This window comes from Falco punctatus, assembly GCF_963210335.1.
Source record: "Falco punctatus genome assembly, chromosome: 3".
Lineage (NCBI taxonomy): Eukaryota > Metazoa > Chordata > Aves > Falconiformes > Falconidae > Falco > Falco punctatus.
In genome coordinates this window covers 48415503-48432117 of record NC_137582.1, presented here as the reverse complement: position 1 = coordinate 48432117, position 16615 = coordinate 48415503, and the positions used below count along the sequence as shown (strand labels likewise).

The window sequence follows — 16615 nt, the reverse complement described above, 5'->3', positions numbered from 1 at the left end:
TGTCCCCGCGACGGGCAGCGCCCGGGACAGCTCTCACTCACCCCAAGGGCACGTGGGCGAGCGAAGGCCGTGCAAGGGAGAAGGCGGCAGCCGCCTCTCGGCAGTCCCGGGGAGGCCGCGCACCCGGAGGCCCCTCGCCGCTGCGCTCCGCCACCCGCCGCCGCGGCCCCGCAGCGAGCGCCGTCACGTGACGCCGCTCACCTGACGGCGACGGCGGCCTCCGAGGGACAGCTCACCCCGAGCGCGCGCCGCCCCGCTCCACGCGCCGCGCCGCGGGCGGGGCTGGCGCACCGTGCCCCCCGGGCGGGGACGGCGGGGCGGCGTTAGCCATCCGTGCGGGTTAGGTCGTGTGCGCGGGTTTAGGAAACATCCGCACCCCGACACACAGATACTTGCGGGTCATTGCGTGTGGGGGTGTAAGCCCGTGCCGAGGAGACCGATGGCAGGACACGGCGTGTAGGTGCCCGCCCGTGTTATTTGCTGCCAAGAAAGGGCTTAGTGTTTGGGAAGGGTTGAGGTTCCCCTCGGTGCTGCCCCTCGGGTCAAGCACCTTCTGGCCCCCCGGGACGGCCTCCTCGGTTCCCGTCGGGGTGAGGGGCCGCCGGGCTCGGGAGAGCCCCGGGGCCGGGAGTGGGAAGGCCGGGGAGATGGCGGGCACGGCCTCTGCCGCTGGAATGCCTCCCGGGCTCTGCCGCTCTTCCCCGGTAACCAGCATTTTCTGGCCTTCTGCCTCCTGCTGCAGTGGGGCGAGTTTGCACTTTCCTACAGCTGGAAAGGGGGCAGGGGGTCCTGGGCTCCTGCTTCTGGTAGGGGGGCCTGACTGCCGGCGTGCCTTGTGTGGCGGGGGGTCTCACAGCCCACCGTGTAAATCTCACAGGGGGACTCACAGCCCACCTGTCAGTCTTGCAGGGGGTCTCACAGCCCACCGTGTCGGGGTCTCGCAGGGGGCCTCGCAGCCCACTGTGTCACAGCTCTCCCTCGCGCCCTGAGCTGCAGGGGCCGTGTGCCAGCAGCAGCCTGTTCCGTTCCTCCCCAGTCGTACCTGGGCAGGACGTGCACCCTGCACAACAACGTCCTTGAATAAAATGTCCTGTATATGTTGAGCTATGCCTCGCTAAGCAAAAGGAGGAGGAAACTTTTCAGACTAAAAGCCCAAGTGTTTCAGAAACCACAAGCTTAATTTTCCATGTTTCTGAGGGGAAAAAAAAACTGTCTTCAGTTGCTGAGTGAAGTTTTCCAGTCATACTGTGATGAAGTGTATGGACGTACCACTCCTAGTCAGAAATGATCCTGAATGGTAATTCTGCTAACATAAAAGGAGGAAAGGCAGAGAAAAGAGAAATAGGTCTGAGAGGTCTGTGTGTGAGCAGGACAAGACAGGCAATGCAGAGCTGTGTCATAATATCATAGAATCTGTCTACAGTTAACTTTCATTTTTGTAGAGTCTCTGTATTCTCCATTCAGAGGATACATTGTTCTTCAAATTATACCTTGCCAGTACCTCTGCTAGTGTTCTTTTAACTCAAGGACAGCTTTCATTACCATGCCACTGATTAATTACATTTCCTCCATAAGAATTTTTCCTTTAAAATGGATTTTTCTTCATACCACAATAAAACTGTTGGTTTCTTGATAACATAACCACTGAGCTCAAATCCCAGGCACAGTCCAAGTAACAGTATTTGCATTTCTTCATGCTTTAGCAGAAGAAAGCTCTCAAAGCTGTGTGCATGCTCTGTGCCTTCTAGTCTGTAATAAACACATGCATTAATGTGATTCTGTGGATTACCCAGTACATGGGACTTTGGGGTTTAATCTAGCACATTTGTGTTCTTGCATGTTGCTTGCTTACACACATTGATGAACATTTCTACAACTCCTAATCTCTAACATAGAAATCTCCACACAATCTTGAATAAAAATCTGCTACTTTGAAAGTTTATTTGAATCTGATTCAGCCTTATTTTAACCAGTTCCTCTTTTAAGAATGTAACTTCTGTCCTGTGGCATTCTGCATTTCCTGCTTCTGCTCTGCCTTTTTATGGCATGTCTCGCCCGCTGGTCTTGTTTGGAGTCTAGCGTCAGGCACCTGCAATACACATATTCACCTTTTCCATAGTCATTGCAAACCACATCACCAATAATGATACATACAACTTTATCCATTTTATAAAGAAACCAAAGCACAAAGGGCTTACAAAATAATCTGAACAAGCGTTGAAGCTTTTTAAACAGGATTTGCAGAATGAAGGCATCAAAGGTCTGCACAGTGATCCTACAAACTACCATTCAGCCCTTACCTGAAGCTGGAGGCACATCAGGCTTTCCTTCAGTGAAACTTCCTCGGTTGTCCACAATGATAGTTCTGCTGAAACCCCAAACTGTCCCAGCACTGAAAACACCGATAATCCAGTGCCTTCTCTTACCTAAGCTAGGCACGGTATTCTTCCACCTCCACCCTTCCGAGCTCAGTCCAATAGATGTTCTCAGAGTTTAAGTAAACCCATGGAAAGTGGATCAGCACCTCTGAATGTGCAGTTCCAGCTGCCAGTTTTAAGACACAAATAGTATTGTTCCCCATCATGTGCCCCTGTGTCTAGCAAGGTAATGTCCCAAATACTTGCTTAGGCTTGCAAAGGCATTTCTTCTGCTAGGGATCACCTATTTCAAGGAAATCATCCACAACCAATCTTACTTTGCAGAGTGTATTTTCTCCCACCCCTTTAGCACACTTCTGGCTTAACCCAATTACCTGTACTCACGTGCAAGCATACACAGGATAGTGGTTCTCTCGCTTCTAGTCCCTGCTTCCAGTATTGTTTCGATACTTTATAGTAAGTAGAGAAAAACAGTTTCCTGGTTTCAGTTTGGTGCCCAAAGTGATCTCTTATTTGGAGCATGCTTTAGGTCATCAGTGGTCTGTTTTTTATGTAGCAGACTATTTTTTTGCCTAATTGCATGACCTGCAAGAGTCTAGCACCATCCATTCAGTCCAGCTGAAAGAAGACAGATTGCTCTTTGCAGTTGAAATTTTGATACTATGGCAACAGTCATTTTTCTATAGAAAAGAACTTTGAAAAGCTGTGATTTTGTATGTTGACTTCATCATAAATGGCAGACTCTGGCTTTGCTACTCGTTTCACAGGTGGTTGAGAGGCTACCATAGAAAGTATTTTCCTGTAACTTTTCTGTAACCTTGGAGTGAGGCATAATGGCTGAAAGTATGAATCTACTGAATTAGCAAGAAGAGAAAGATAAAGAGAGGAGAAATAATTGTAAGAGTAATTATTTTTTTAACAGAAGTTCCAGGAGCAGTTGAGGAACTAGAAAACAGTAAACATGATATCTATGCCAGGCCAGTTAATAGAGTCTCTAGCAGAGGAATCAAATTAGTGAACACAATGTACCGTATTAGAGAATGCAAACAATACATTGTTCCTGAATATACGTATATAATAATATACTTACTTTACATATTCTTCTATGCCATGTAAGGAAATAAATGCAAAACATTAACAAAAGGTCAGTACAGATCTGTAAGGGACAGTCATGTCTCCCACCTCTGCAGGAGTTCTTTGTGTGTGTGGACAAGGTTGGTACAGGTAGACTCCATCCACTTGGATTTATTTCCAAGAGGCATTCAGTGAGATGCATCTGCAGGTGCTCTTAAAAAAACCAAAAACCAAAAAAAATTATCCCTCTTCTGGACTAAAAAGAAAGGTCTATGCATTGATTCATAACTCTTGAATGAGATATATATGACAGAGAGTAGGAAGGAATTATCAACTTTCACAGTGCAGAAGGGTCTTCAACAGAGTGCAGAAAACATCTGGCTGGAGCCTGTGCTGTTCAGCACACTCAGATATGTTTGAGAAAGGAGGTAAACAGTGTATTCAAAACTTTGCCGATGATAGTGCCACTCCTTTGACAAGCGCGTTGTTAACTGTGAACCACTTTACCAGAGGATGGTGGGTATGCTACAGATTTACATGCACTCTTACCCCTGTCTGTCAAACACTTGGGCACATCTGGAAATTTTCACTCAACGTGAGTCCCATGAGGCACTCTCTGTGTTAATGAACTGCATTGCATTGCAAGGGCAGGCTTTGAGAGAGAAAAACATTATACAGGCATTACAGGAATCTGTCTCGTGTGCCTGTCATCACTATGACAGCAAGAAGCAGTCCTCAGCAACCAGTACAAACCCATTCTGTGTCATCAGCTTCAGAGAGCACCTTATGGTGCCTTATTCATGCTGGTTGATTCTCTGAACTGGATCTTGTTAAAGATTATGATTGGAAAAGTGCTATGCTCCTATTTTTTTATATGCTCCTATTTTTGATCCTTCAGGATTCGGGTGCTGAAAAACAATTCTCATTGTCTCACATTGTCTTAAGCACTAGCTTGTCTATTAACTCCTGGCAGCCCAGCTTCACTTGAAGTTGCTATATTTAGATGACTTTATTGGTGTGTGAAATAGAAAAATGAAAAGCATATCAGCATGAAGGAATGAAAGTCACCAATTGCCTGGATCATAAAGAATAAAAATGTTCAATAGTTTAATACTAGAAAAATGAATGCAGTTGAGTTATCCTCATAGTAAGACTACAGAGAGTTGGATCGTGAGAATATTTCTGTCCGTTCTCCTTTCCTTCTTGTAATAAGAACAATGTATCGTTGCCTCTCACATATTCTGCAAATCACAGCAGCATGTACACTGCATGCCAAGGGATGGATGCCAGCCATAGGCATGGGCTTTAGAATTACTTCTTTCGGTGTGAAGCCCCTGTGGGTGCATTGCAAGCGTAGGATATATTTCTTCTATCACAGAATTAAGCACCAGGTGCACTCGGTCAACAGACCCTAAATTAAACCTGCTATTTTTTGGCAAAGGGGATTCTATAGCAGGAGAGAGGCAACAGCAAAGAAGAAATTACTACAATTCAGGTCTGCTTGTGGGTTGTAAGAGGCAAACATTAGAGGCAATCTAGCTGGTTTTGTAATGTGTGAAACTTGAAGCCTTTCTGAGCATCATTGGCTAAGTCCATGTAATACTAATGTAAAGTAGGAGGGTCTTCATTTTCTAGATAAATTGAGGCAGAGAAATATGAAGAAACTAGGTCAAGGTCACATGAATGAGGAAAATCAAAGAACATGTTGTTGTAAATCTAAAATACTCCTTACCCCAAAGCACTGCTCCACAGTATGGAAGAAACCAATAGTGCAAAAATGAAATGAATCTACAATAATCTGTCTCTACTGCAAGGTGAGAAGAAATATATCAGAATATGTCCATCTTTGTATCTTCCAGCACTTTATCTCATACACACATCTTGAGGCCTGAAAAGGAAGACTGCTAGTTGTCTCCCAGAAGATATGATTTGCTCTTCTTTTCCACTGGTGGAAATTGTGTGTGTTATCTCTAAATTTCAGAATAAAATAAATAAAGCTAATTATTTAAATACTCTAATATTTTGTATCTTATATGTTTATTTATTTGTTTGCAATTTTAAATATATGTTTCAACTACAGATAAGAGAAAGGCAGGCACTGAATTTCTTTGTCCTTTTGACGAATTTTTGCTTTAAAACTTCATATCTGAGATGCTCCTTTGGGCTTTTTAGTGGTATGGGATAGGACAGCACAATGTCTTTTGAAAAATCTCATTGTACATCTAGATATGTCTTTAGGTGCCTGAATTATCTGAAGGAAAAAACCTAACAGGATTTGATACTGCAAGGATGTATAAAAAGTACTCACATACTGGAGCAAATCCCAATGATTTCTAATGACCCACTGATACACAACTAACCTCCTATCCTGGAGAGAAAATGCTGTGACATTTGTAACTTTTGAATGGACTTGACTTATTTTACCATTCTGGCTTCTCTTTATTTTCGTCTCATGGGTTTCCCATTTAAACCATCTCTCCCAGCAGATTTCACGTTTGCCTCACAGGCATCAGGGAGGACCTGTGGGACAGTGGAATGGGGGACTCCAGATTCTTTTCTCTCTTGTCCAAGGGTGGAGGGTTGTCAGAGAAGAGGCTTCCTTTCATGGAAACGGAAATGACTTCTCAATGTGAGAAGATATGGAGTGCTTCACTGGACATTTTTCCTGAGTAATTATTGACAGATTGGCCCACTGTGAACAGGATTTTGACTGCTTCATCTGTCTTTGTTTTCTCCTCTTATTTCATCTTCATTTTAGTGTCTGTGTCATGGTAGAAGAACATTATTCTGTGAGGTTTTTTTTAAACCAGTAAATCCTGCTTCCTGCAACCAATATAGATTTGTCTGTCTTCTGGGTCATAGAACTTTGATCATTTTTATTTTAAATTAATCAGATCCTGGCCTAAAGGATCTGGTAAAGCTAATACACAACAATTTTGCAACTGTCATACCAGGCAATCTTCTGATTGCTCCACCACCTCTTTGAAATTAAGTTTTGCATGCTCAGTTAGGGAACCACACATATCTTATCCTCAATAGGAGCAGTGGTTTTGAAAGAAAAATAAACTAGCATTTTACTGTAATAAATACATCTTCATTTTTTTTTCCCTGGTAGAATGGAACAATGCTATATTGTCTGAAAATTGGAAGTGAAGTACTGTGTAGAAACAGGAACAGAAAGGCCAGTACAAAACTATTTATAGCCTTGGGAAATAAATGCAGCTGGGGTTAAAACAGCAGAGTACATTATTTTAGTGAGTAGGGACAAGTGTCTCTGTCTCATGAACATGCCCTTCTGTATTGAAAGGTGGAGGGTCTCAGAGCCTCCAGCTCCCCTTTGCAGTACAGCATCTCTCCTCTCACCATCAGTCTCAGCTAATTTGTGCTAACAGCTCTTGTCTGGACAAGGGCGTCTGCACCTGAATGTGTAGAAGGAGCACTCTTTTCTGGGAAATTGCTGCAAGTACCAAGTGAAATAAAACCCACCTCTGGGTTAAAATAAAGAAAACAAATAGATCCTCTGACATCACCTTTTCTTACAAGCAGAGGCTAGGTCAGAGCAGTAGCTTCTTGGAGGAAAAAGGAAATGCTGAGCTACCCACTGCTGCTGACAGTAAGCCTGGCTAGAAGACAGAAAAGAAGGTGGTTACCTAAACCTCAGCAGTAACTCTGCTGAACTCAGACTTATTACCAGAGCTCATGCAAAAGCTTTCTTACTATACTATGACTTCTAGTGCAATTCAGCTTGTCAAGCCAAATGCTAGAACAAAATGTTCTCCTATTGTTCTTCATTTTTCTCCTCAGCACTTACTGGATTTCTCTGAAAAGAGACAGAGGTGTGACCAAGGCACTTCTCACAAGAGATGCTGCCTTATAGCTACAGTGTTGAATTGTCAAAACTTTTGACTTTTGGCAGAAAACAACGGTTAGACATATTTCAGCCTGGAAAAAGATGTAGTGAACTTTTAAAACAGATAGAATATTTCTATCAGTTTTCCCACTTGTATTTCTATCACAGACACTTTTAAAATGGAAGTTCTCTTGGCTCCCTATTTATAGTAACTTCTGTAGTTTCAACTAACTCTTAAAAATTACTAACTTAAAATATAAAATTATTAAAACCGGAAGCATTTTGAAATTATGATAAATTAACATGTTGATTCTTTTCAATGCATACTAACGTATGTATGAGTTTGACTTCCTGCTGTCTCCAAGATAAGATGTTTTAAAAGGCTTCCAAATGCTTTCCCACACAAGGAACACTATTATTTGCTTAGCTGTCATTACAACAGCATTGCTAACTATAAACTTTAAACAATGCTTACATAATTATTTGAATGAAAATTCCACAATAATTTAATATTCCTCCTAAATTTTCTGTGTTTGTCCCATCTGTATTTTGAAAAGCACAAAAAAGAAATAGTGAGGGAATATGAACAGAAAGCAAAAGCCTTGCAACCCTATATAAAGCTAAGAGAAATAATCTATTAATAATCTACCTGGAGTCTTAGTCTTTATATTTAGTTTGTCTCTATCCTCAGACATGGCTGCTGCTCATGTGGTGTTTTCATTGGGGCTGGAAGGATTACCAGTAAACCATCTGTTCAGTCGGTGAGAAAAAATGTGATTGACAGGTGCCACTGACCTAAAACAGTCATCTCCATTTGGTGCTGCCTGCAGAGTATAACTACATGCTAAGTTACTTCTTCCTTCAAGTTGTAAATGAAGTACATTCACTCTGAGGTGATAAAATGTGTTTAATGATTGTTACAGCCTGTTTTCTTACATGTATTCACCCGCTATGTGCCCGTCTTCTTCCTTTTCAGCTTACTAGAACCTATGAAATCGTTAATCTCTAAGCTGGCACGATGCTGAGGGAATGAGGCGCTGCAGATATCTGAGGGACGATAATCCTGTTTGTCTCCAGAACTGTGGAGGCTTCAGGAAGGACTGGCAAGCTGCAAGAGACCCTGGCATTTGCCCATCGCTTTAAAGAAGAGCCACCTCTATGTTGTTGTCATTCAGCCCACTGTCTGGGATTTGGTTTTGTTTCATCATTAAATAAAAGTGGTGCTTTTCCGAGAAAGGTCATTGTAAAATTGGGTTCAGCCCTTTTATTTCTTGATGTGGAGGCAAGTTTTGCTCTACTTCAGGACTCACAGCTACCATGCAGACAACTGTCAAGCAAAGGAGACTCTCCAAAATGAAGATGATGTTAAAGCAGCACAGTGGATTTTCAAGGTAAGACAAAATCCAGGGTTATCCAAATGTCCTGAAGGAGGGGGGAAAGGGTGTATTGGGAAAGCAGCAGAAAGAAAATGTTAATGTAATAGATAATAGCCGTAGACTATTCGTCACCAAGACATCAGTATTCATGTAGTTTTTCTTTGTTCCTGACCCTCATCCTCTGCCCTCTGTTCCTCGATGTGTTGCAACCACAGTGACAAAGGAGGTGGTGATCCACCTTCCTGTTAAGTGTCTGCTTTCAAACCTATTAAACACATCCATCTAACTCATGAAAATGATTCATACTTTGTGGAGCTAATCTGTGGTTAAGAGGGTGAGGGAAAGCATGTTGCTTCATGGTGTTGAGACACTGAAGAGGTCTGAATTTTTTACTGATGCTACCTACCTCAGATGATCTGTGTTAGTAGTTAACAAAATAAGATATCCCAAAGAAATCAAACACAGCATAATATTAAAATCTATTAGGGTGTTGCAGTATATCCCCTTTAGTCAACTTGTGGAGCTGAACCATTTTCCTTAATTAAAAACAACAGTTATGTACCCATTAGATTCTGTCAAAAGCCTGAAAGCTGCCTGCGGGGTGAACCAATGTTATTTACAGTGCATCTCAACAGAGCAAGAGAGACAGGTGCAAGAAACCGTAACTTGTTAAAACTTTAATGCAGAAGTGGTAGGGAAGAGAACATAATAGCAAAGTCATACACCTTGGAAGCACAACATCTGGGGGCTTTTTTAGACTAACTTAGCACCAGAGTGGAGAAGGACTGAGGCAGCCAGTCAAGGTTGTTGGCAGGTTTGATGAAAGACAAGATGGGAAAAAGCCATTCCCCATTCCACATCTGCACTACAGACATTCCAGTTAAAGCAAGAATTGGCTTCTCCATCCCATCTCCTTAGCCAATGCGTGTCCATTTCCAGCAGGCCATTTCATTTGAATTATGAAACTATACTAATCAGAAATCCTGAATGACTTTCACTGCTTTTGCTGAGAGGAGATACTCAGCCTGCTTTGCCACTATCAGGAAACTGTTTCTGGTAATGAACCAAGTACAAACCTTTCAGAATTTCATGTCATTCTGTCTCATTATTTGTCCATTTAGCACACTAGCCTGGGGACTTCTTGGCCCTATTGAAGGCAGAGAAGGTTTTGTCACAGGCACAATGGCTTCTGAATTTCACTCTTCATAGTCATAGCTTCTGAAACCCATATACTGAGTTCTTCACAACTCTTCCCAGTCATTTCTCATTCAGCCATCCTCTCATTCATCCCCAGTGAATAGTTCCTTTCAGCTTGGTGATTGCTTTTATGGCTCTTACCTGAAATTGTAGTTTGTTGCCAAGTCTCTGAGAACATGGTGCACAGCACTGAGTCAGGCATCTCACAGAGGACAACTTATTATTTCTGTGCTCTGCAAAGGGATTTATCTACAGAGGAACCTAAATGACACTGCAAGGTTCAGAGCCACTTACTGTCCAAAGTTCCTTAAACACCAGCACTGCCAGCTTCCCTTCTCCCACTGACTATCTGTCCATTTACTTTGTTCTGTGCTTACATTTCTAAATGCTGCAGCTCTGCCGGTGTGGCTGTCATCTCCAGTAGCAGGGACAGCCCAGGAGATGCTCTGTGACCACTTTATGAGCCCAGCTAAGGTGAAATTGCTGTCATGTGGAAGCTCTTGCATGAGGCTCTGGGGAAACATGTCTCCAGAACTTCATAAACTGTATCAGCAAATAATCCTTTCACATATGTAAAGTAAGCAACAGTACTAGTAGTTAATGAGTCTACAAGGACTGTGTCAGTGATTGAAAGTTAGAAAAATTACTGTCTGGAAATGTGTACAGCTCTAAGTCTGGGTAACTAAAATAAATTGCAAGCTTTACTTCATATAGGAAGCAAATACCTTTCTTGTATACTGATAGGGAACCAAGGCACAGAGGGTTTACATGATTTCCTAGTATTTAGGAAATCAACTTGAAGTTTGTAAGGTTGAAGAGCAGTTCGTCACTTACACTCCCAGAACAGACAAGATCACATTATTTTTTTTTTTTTTTCTGGTGGCATTAAAGCCTGCAGAAAGTTCAGATTCTTTCTGGTAAATTTTTTCTATATGTGACAGTGGTCACTATAGACAAACTATTTTCTTAGACCCATAATCTGTGTGACTGACAGGGTCTTTGATCAGACTGATTCCCCAGACCTCATTAATTTCCATGTTCCTTTCCACTTTAGGTGAGGTTTTGAATTTGATGCTTCCAAATGTGAGCAGTGGCTGCTTCTGAGAGCAAGTTGGCACCTAATTCAACATGCCAAAGAGTAAAAAAGTTGAAATACTAAATAAATCGGGTTTACTCAAAAAAAAAACAAACACAAATCTTTCAACAGAACACTTGAATTAGGTTTATTTATTCTTGAGCATGCATTTCAAAGAGAAACTGAATTAGAAGATAAATGTTTTTGAAAAGTGGTAGGCGAGGTTTAAAGGCCTTTTAAATTACCTTCATGATATTTAAATTTACTAGTGACTTGTTTATTTCTAATCTCCATTTGCATTACTTAGAAAGCCTTTCCCTCTGACATTTTTGCATCTTGATTTATAAAAGTGTTAAAACCCAGAAGTGAATAAAGTGGTTTTTACCAGTCTCAACACAAAGAAGCAAGGACTTACTTAACCCAGAGCTAACAGACACATTCTTGTATGCTCCCAATGAGTTTTTTGCAAGTTAACAAAATAAACATCCCAGCAACATTACACTGCACAGGGAGATAGTGAGAGATTGCAAATACATCACAGTTTTTCCCTAATGACAAAATTTGGCCAAAGTCCTGTTACACTGCCATCACTTCCTCAGAAAAGGATGAGAATGTTCTCCACAGAGATTCTACATTTTAGTTCATGTCCAGGTTACATCTGGATAAGACCTATTTCACTTCTATAACATAATTACAGTTTCTAAGCATACACAGATTTGGTTGGGTTTACATGAATAATACATCTACAGACAACAGGTGACTGGACAAGTGCCAACAGGACAGCAGTGTCAGAACTCTGAGGGCAGTAATAAGTGCTAATGAGCCTGAGCAGCCTCACCTGGGGCCACCACACTCGCTCATGAACCCAGCAGCTCTATTTAAGCTTGGCCCCAAAGGGCTGTTCTCTATTTGGTTGAGCTGTGCTGGAGCTCTGGTCTCTGGCTGAGTGATAGTTATCCCCATTTGGTGCTGGAGCTACCTGGCTGAGACCTTAACCCCCACCCTGGGCTGGCTTCCTGCCTTGAACTTGGCTGTCCCTTGTCAGTGTAGGCTTGATTATGGAACCTGATTTTAGCCCTTGGCTGAGGGGCTGACTTCCTTGCTGCAATGCTGCCTTATGATCTGGACCTTGCTTGGCGATTTCTGTCCTGTTTGCCTTGCTCAAGTGCTGTGGGAATCCCTTGGCTTCTTGCTTACTTTACCTGAGAGAGCAACCCTATTCTTGCTGGTAAGCAGAATCCTTTCCAGCTCCTGTTGAGGTTTGCCTTACAGGTAAGATCTTTCTTTCCTTTCTTCCCTGAGGCATGGAGCAGAGAGGTGAAGAAAAGCATAGTGTTGAGTGAGAAGGTGTCTGTCAAGGAGAGGCAGAGAACAAGTATTGCACATCCTTAAAAATCAGCCTGTAGTCTGATGCCTAATGATAACCCAGTTACAGCATTGCCTTTCTGCTTGCCCAGTCCTACCCTTCTGAGTTTTGTCTGGGAAACTAGGCAGAAACCAAAATGGCCACAAGCATACTGTCGGGAGTAGCAGCCCAGGGGAAGCATGGTATCCGTTTTCCCTCATCTAGCTAATCTTAGCTCTGCAGAAATCCTTTGGGTTTGCAGATGTCAAACATTATTCTGTGCACTGCATGTAATGTGGAAGCTGCTTGTGACCATGCATAGCTCATCTAAATCATTTGGCAACTGCTATGAATCATGATTTGTTTGCTGAAATAGGGTTCCATTCACAAACAACTCCAGAAAGGTCAAAAATGATAAAAGATGTTATTTGCAAAGGATGCTGTGCCAGTTGAATGATTGCACTGCTTTGCCAAGTACCCTAGTGTCATCAGGTGGTGAGTGTTACCAGTCACTAATTATTATTACTATTAACAATCCCTCTCAAGTTGGATATTGTCTTTATCTTTTGTAACGGTAGGAAAAGTCCTGCTATTGATCAATATACTCACCCTCTTCAGTCAATATAATCTCTGCCAAGTACATTTTCATGTCAGGGGTGTTTATTTGAAGTCTCTTTTTCATACTTAGTCACAGTAGCATTTGTATGGTCTTAAAGCTTGTGATTGTGTCATAGGAACAAACCAAGCAGTAACTTATACCAAGAACACATTCTTTCTGTTCTTTTGAACAGGTGTTTTAATTGGATAAATAGGCTGAAACATGGCTTAATAGTCACATTTTATCTAATTCTTATGTTTGAGATGGGCAGGGGATGCAAACTGTATGGCTGTGGATTGAATCGCTTGGCAGCTAACATTCTTTGTCTTTGCCCAAATAGTTATTCTTATAAGCAGATGTAAAAGTTGTCGCATGTTTGATGTTCTGTTTTATTCAGGAGCACTGATTCAAAGAGGGGAAGAGTTCTGGGAGAGAAGTAGGAGTATTACAGGATATTTAGGACCACCAAATTATAACCATCTTACTGACAACTTCTTTGATAATACATTATACTTCTGGTTAGGAAAAAGGGTGGGTATTTTCCTGAGTAGTTAAAGACTAAGGTAATAGCTTTAAAACCAACTGCATATGATTTTACTTTAAGCAAAATTATTTTCAGGACAAGCTGGAGAACATTATCTCTGTGTGGTCTTCTGTGCTGGTTAATTTTATTTTCTTGGCATGTATCCTTTATAACAACAGGTTTTCTTGTCCCTGAAGTGGTTGTACTAGTTAAAGAGCTAGCCCTGCATATTTCTAGACTATCAACCATAAAGTATAAATCCTTCTGAGACTTGCAGTGTCCAGCAAAATACTGGTGCACATCTTGTCAGCAGACCTATTAGGAGGATTAAGGCCTGTCAGCACCCAACCCTGCAAGAGGGGTCAGGCAGAAACTGGAAGTGGTTTCTCTTGTTTGCAAGAAAATTCCTCCAAGGAAAAACTTGTTTCATTAATTGTTGCTTTCAGAAGTCACAAAGTATTCTTGGGGCACAGGAAGCAATATTTCACAGTTGCTTCATACCCAGGTTTTTAGCACTTATTGGGGTCAGGGCATCCATGCTATGAAAAAGACTGTACTACTCATCTGGGGGGTTGGAATCCTCCCTTCCATCTGGTCATCTGAAGTGGGAGGTCTGTTAACTATAGTACTTGTAACTATGGAAAAACATTTCATCTTTGAATGATTTATGTTTATCATGGTCCAAATCTGCTAGCTGGGTAAAGCTCCTACAGTTTTCTGTATTGGCTGAGGAAGTAAAAAATATAGGATGAGAATCCAAAATAAACATTGATAATAATTAAATAATTACTCTCATAGCTAAACCCAGCATTATTCACTACAGGCTGTGGTCATCCCTGTGATCTACATCACTGCATGCAGGATTTTGGTGTGCTAGTGTCCCCCAGAGCCCATGTGGGGTCTGTATTGCATATGTATAAGCATAGCTGAGTATATAGGATAGGATTCAATGAGCCACCATGAGCAATGACATTAGAGATAGGCCTCTCCTTTAATTTGTGAATCATGGACCCAAATGTGCTCTTGAAATTAGCCTCCTTGTCCTGACACAGGACAGAGGACTGCTTTCTCATTTGACAGCCTAGCACTTACAGCTGTTGCCCAGGTTATGGGAAGTCCAGGTTCAAAAACTTCCCCTGAAGTGACTTGAAACCACATGCACCAGAAGGATCACCTAACCACTTAGTACAGTGTGTCTGTGAGAAGGATAGCAGGGGTCCCTTCCTTCCCTTGTGTTGAAATTTTTTGTTGTATAATTCAATATTCCTTGTATAGGAGTGGTGACGCTTGACTGTGTTCAAGGCGCTTATCACACAAGGGTCTGAGATTCAATAAGAAATATTTCCTTTTTTTTTAACAGGTAGCTGGCCCAGACCAAAATCCACAGGGAGGTCTTTTGCAGCTAGGTTGGAAAGTCATTCTCATTGCCCTTCTGGTTAGCAGGGTCTGAGCCAGGGAGGGCATTCTGAGGCTGACAGACAGCCTCCAGCAGCTAGGCCACCAGTCTAGGAGATCAACCCATGCAAATTCAGAGCGGAGGAAGGATCTAAGGCTGTATGTCCTGTCTCTCCAGCAAATATGCTAATAGCATCACTCAGATATGTAGGTCTGGCGGTGGGAGCTGGCCATATCTGGGGCTGTGGCTCCCAAATGAAGGCTAATGCATGTACAGAGCCAAATCAGTCCTGTAATTTCCTTTGAAAGAGACACATGAACACTCTTTTCTGCAATTGGGACTTTCATCTGTTCCTGTGATGCAGCTCCCCATGCAGTGTGTTGTCATTTTTTGGATGGCATGTTTAGATACCAGCTCTGTCCATGCAGGATGAGGGAGCAGGCACTGGTATCTACTTCAGTTCTGTGGGTCTTTCTGGGAGCCATGGAGGAGCACAATGTGCTGTGCATAGGGTACCCTTTAGCAGGCCTAGTCCTGAAGACATGCAACAAGCCACTGGCTTTGCTAGTATCCATGGATAGGACTAGTTTTTACCACTTGCTTGCTACCCCAAGGGCAGCCTTGCAGATATCTTTCATGTTTGGTTTGGGATTTTCTTCTCCCTGTATCTCCTCTGGATATATAATATACTAGTCTGCTAAAGGCAGCTCAAACCATTAAATATAACTCCTTTCAAAAATGTTTTAATCTTTAGCATCTTACATAAATGTAAGAACAGATGAATGTGGCTTATGCAGGAATTATTCTATCAGGCAGAAAGTTGGTGTGGTTTTTTTTTATTGGGAGAGGGTGGGTTGAATAGTGGGACAGTTTGCCCAGAGAGGTTCTGAAGTCTCCATCCTTGGAGGTATTCAAACCCTGCTCAGCATGGTCCTAGGAAGCCTGAGAGCAGAAGGTTACACTAGATGATCTGCAGATTCTGCCTTCCAACCTCAACTATTCTGTGAAACAGAGCTCTTCACATGTCTATCTTTTTAAACTGTTCTGTAATTACATGGCATAATATTTTTTAATTCATAAAATATATTTTTTGCATCCAGAAACACAGTTCTGAGACTAGCTAGCTGCATTGCTCAGAGTTGTCTATAAGCAAATAATAGCTGTGCAGACAGCAGAGGGCATTCTTTTGTAGAAGTTGTCAAAATAATAATGTACTACATATTAATGGATGGATTACTTGCATATTAATGGTGTGCAAATTTTCTAGCCCTCAGAGATAATTTGTACTAATTTGCAATCATGTATTTTTCTAATTTAGTGATTTACATATTTTACCTTTGAAATAGTCCTACTATTTCCTTTTTAGCTATGTACCTTTGAAATGGAAAAATGTAGAATCCTGGGCTGATTAGGGTATTACTGTCAGAAAGAACTTAATGAATACAAAATTCAAAATATAAACTGTTTTTACATTAGTTCCAGAAATTTTCCAGCAAAACAATCCTGGACTGACCTGAATTAGAGACTGCTTTCTTTAATATAAGATGACCTTCTCTAAGTGCAATAAAATGTCACACTGATTGATAAACAACCCACCCAGCCTAAATCTAAATCAAGTAATTTGAGATATGGGTAATTTCAGATTTACAAATGTAGTAATTTAGGATATCCTTCCATCAGCAAGAATCAACTGTTTATCTAAAGGATACTGGGGAAAAGCAACATTTCTCTGGAAGACCATGGAGGCTGCCTTAAAAAGACATCTAGTCTGGGTGTCTGTGAGTCAGGAGGAATTGATCTTTA

At 41.8% G+C, this 16615-nt stretch overlaps 2 protein-coding genes across 4 annotated transcripts in view; one reads left to right on the top strand and one right to left on the bottom strand.

Moving 5' to 3' along the window:
* Window positions 1-233, bottom strand: part of ATP6V1H (ATPase H+ transporting V1 subunit H) — a 50353-nt gene extending 50120 nt beyond the window's left edge. Inside the window, exon 1 of the mRNA XM_080379435.1 lies at window positions 42-233. The gene's annotated coding sequence lies outside the window, so the exon portion shown is untranslated. The remainder of the gene's footprint in view (window positions 1-41) is intronic.
* Window positions 234-907: 674 nt separating this feature from the next.
* Window positions 908-16615, top strand: part of RGS20 (regulator of G protein signaling 20) — a 51692-nt gene continuing 35984 nt past the window's right edge. For 2 of the 3 annotated variants that reach the window (XM_080379445.1, XM_080379443.1), the window contains exon 1: window positions 908-8693. In XM_080379445.1, coding sequence (XP_080235571.1) covers window positions 8577-8693 — 117 coding nt within the window. In that variant the 5' untranslated portion in view covers window positions 908-8576. The remainder of the gene's footprint in view (window positions 8694-16615) is intronic. The other variant, XM_080379444.1, reaches the window with a different exon arrangement.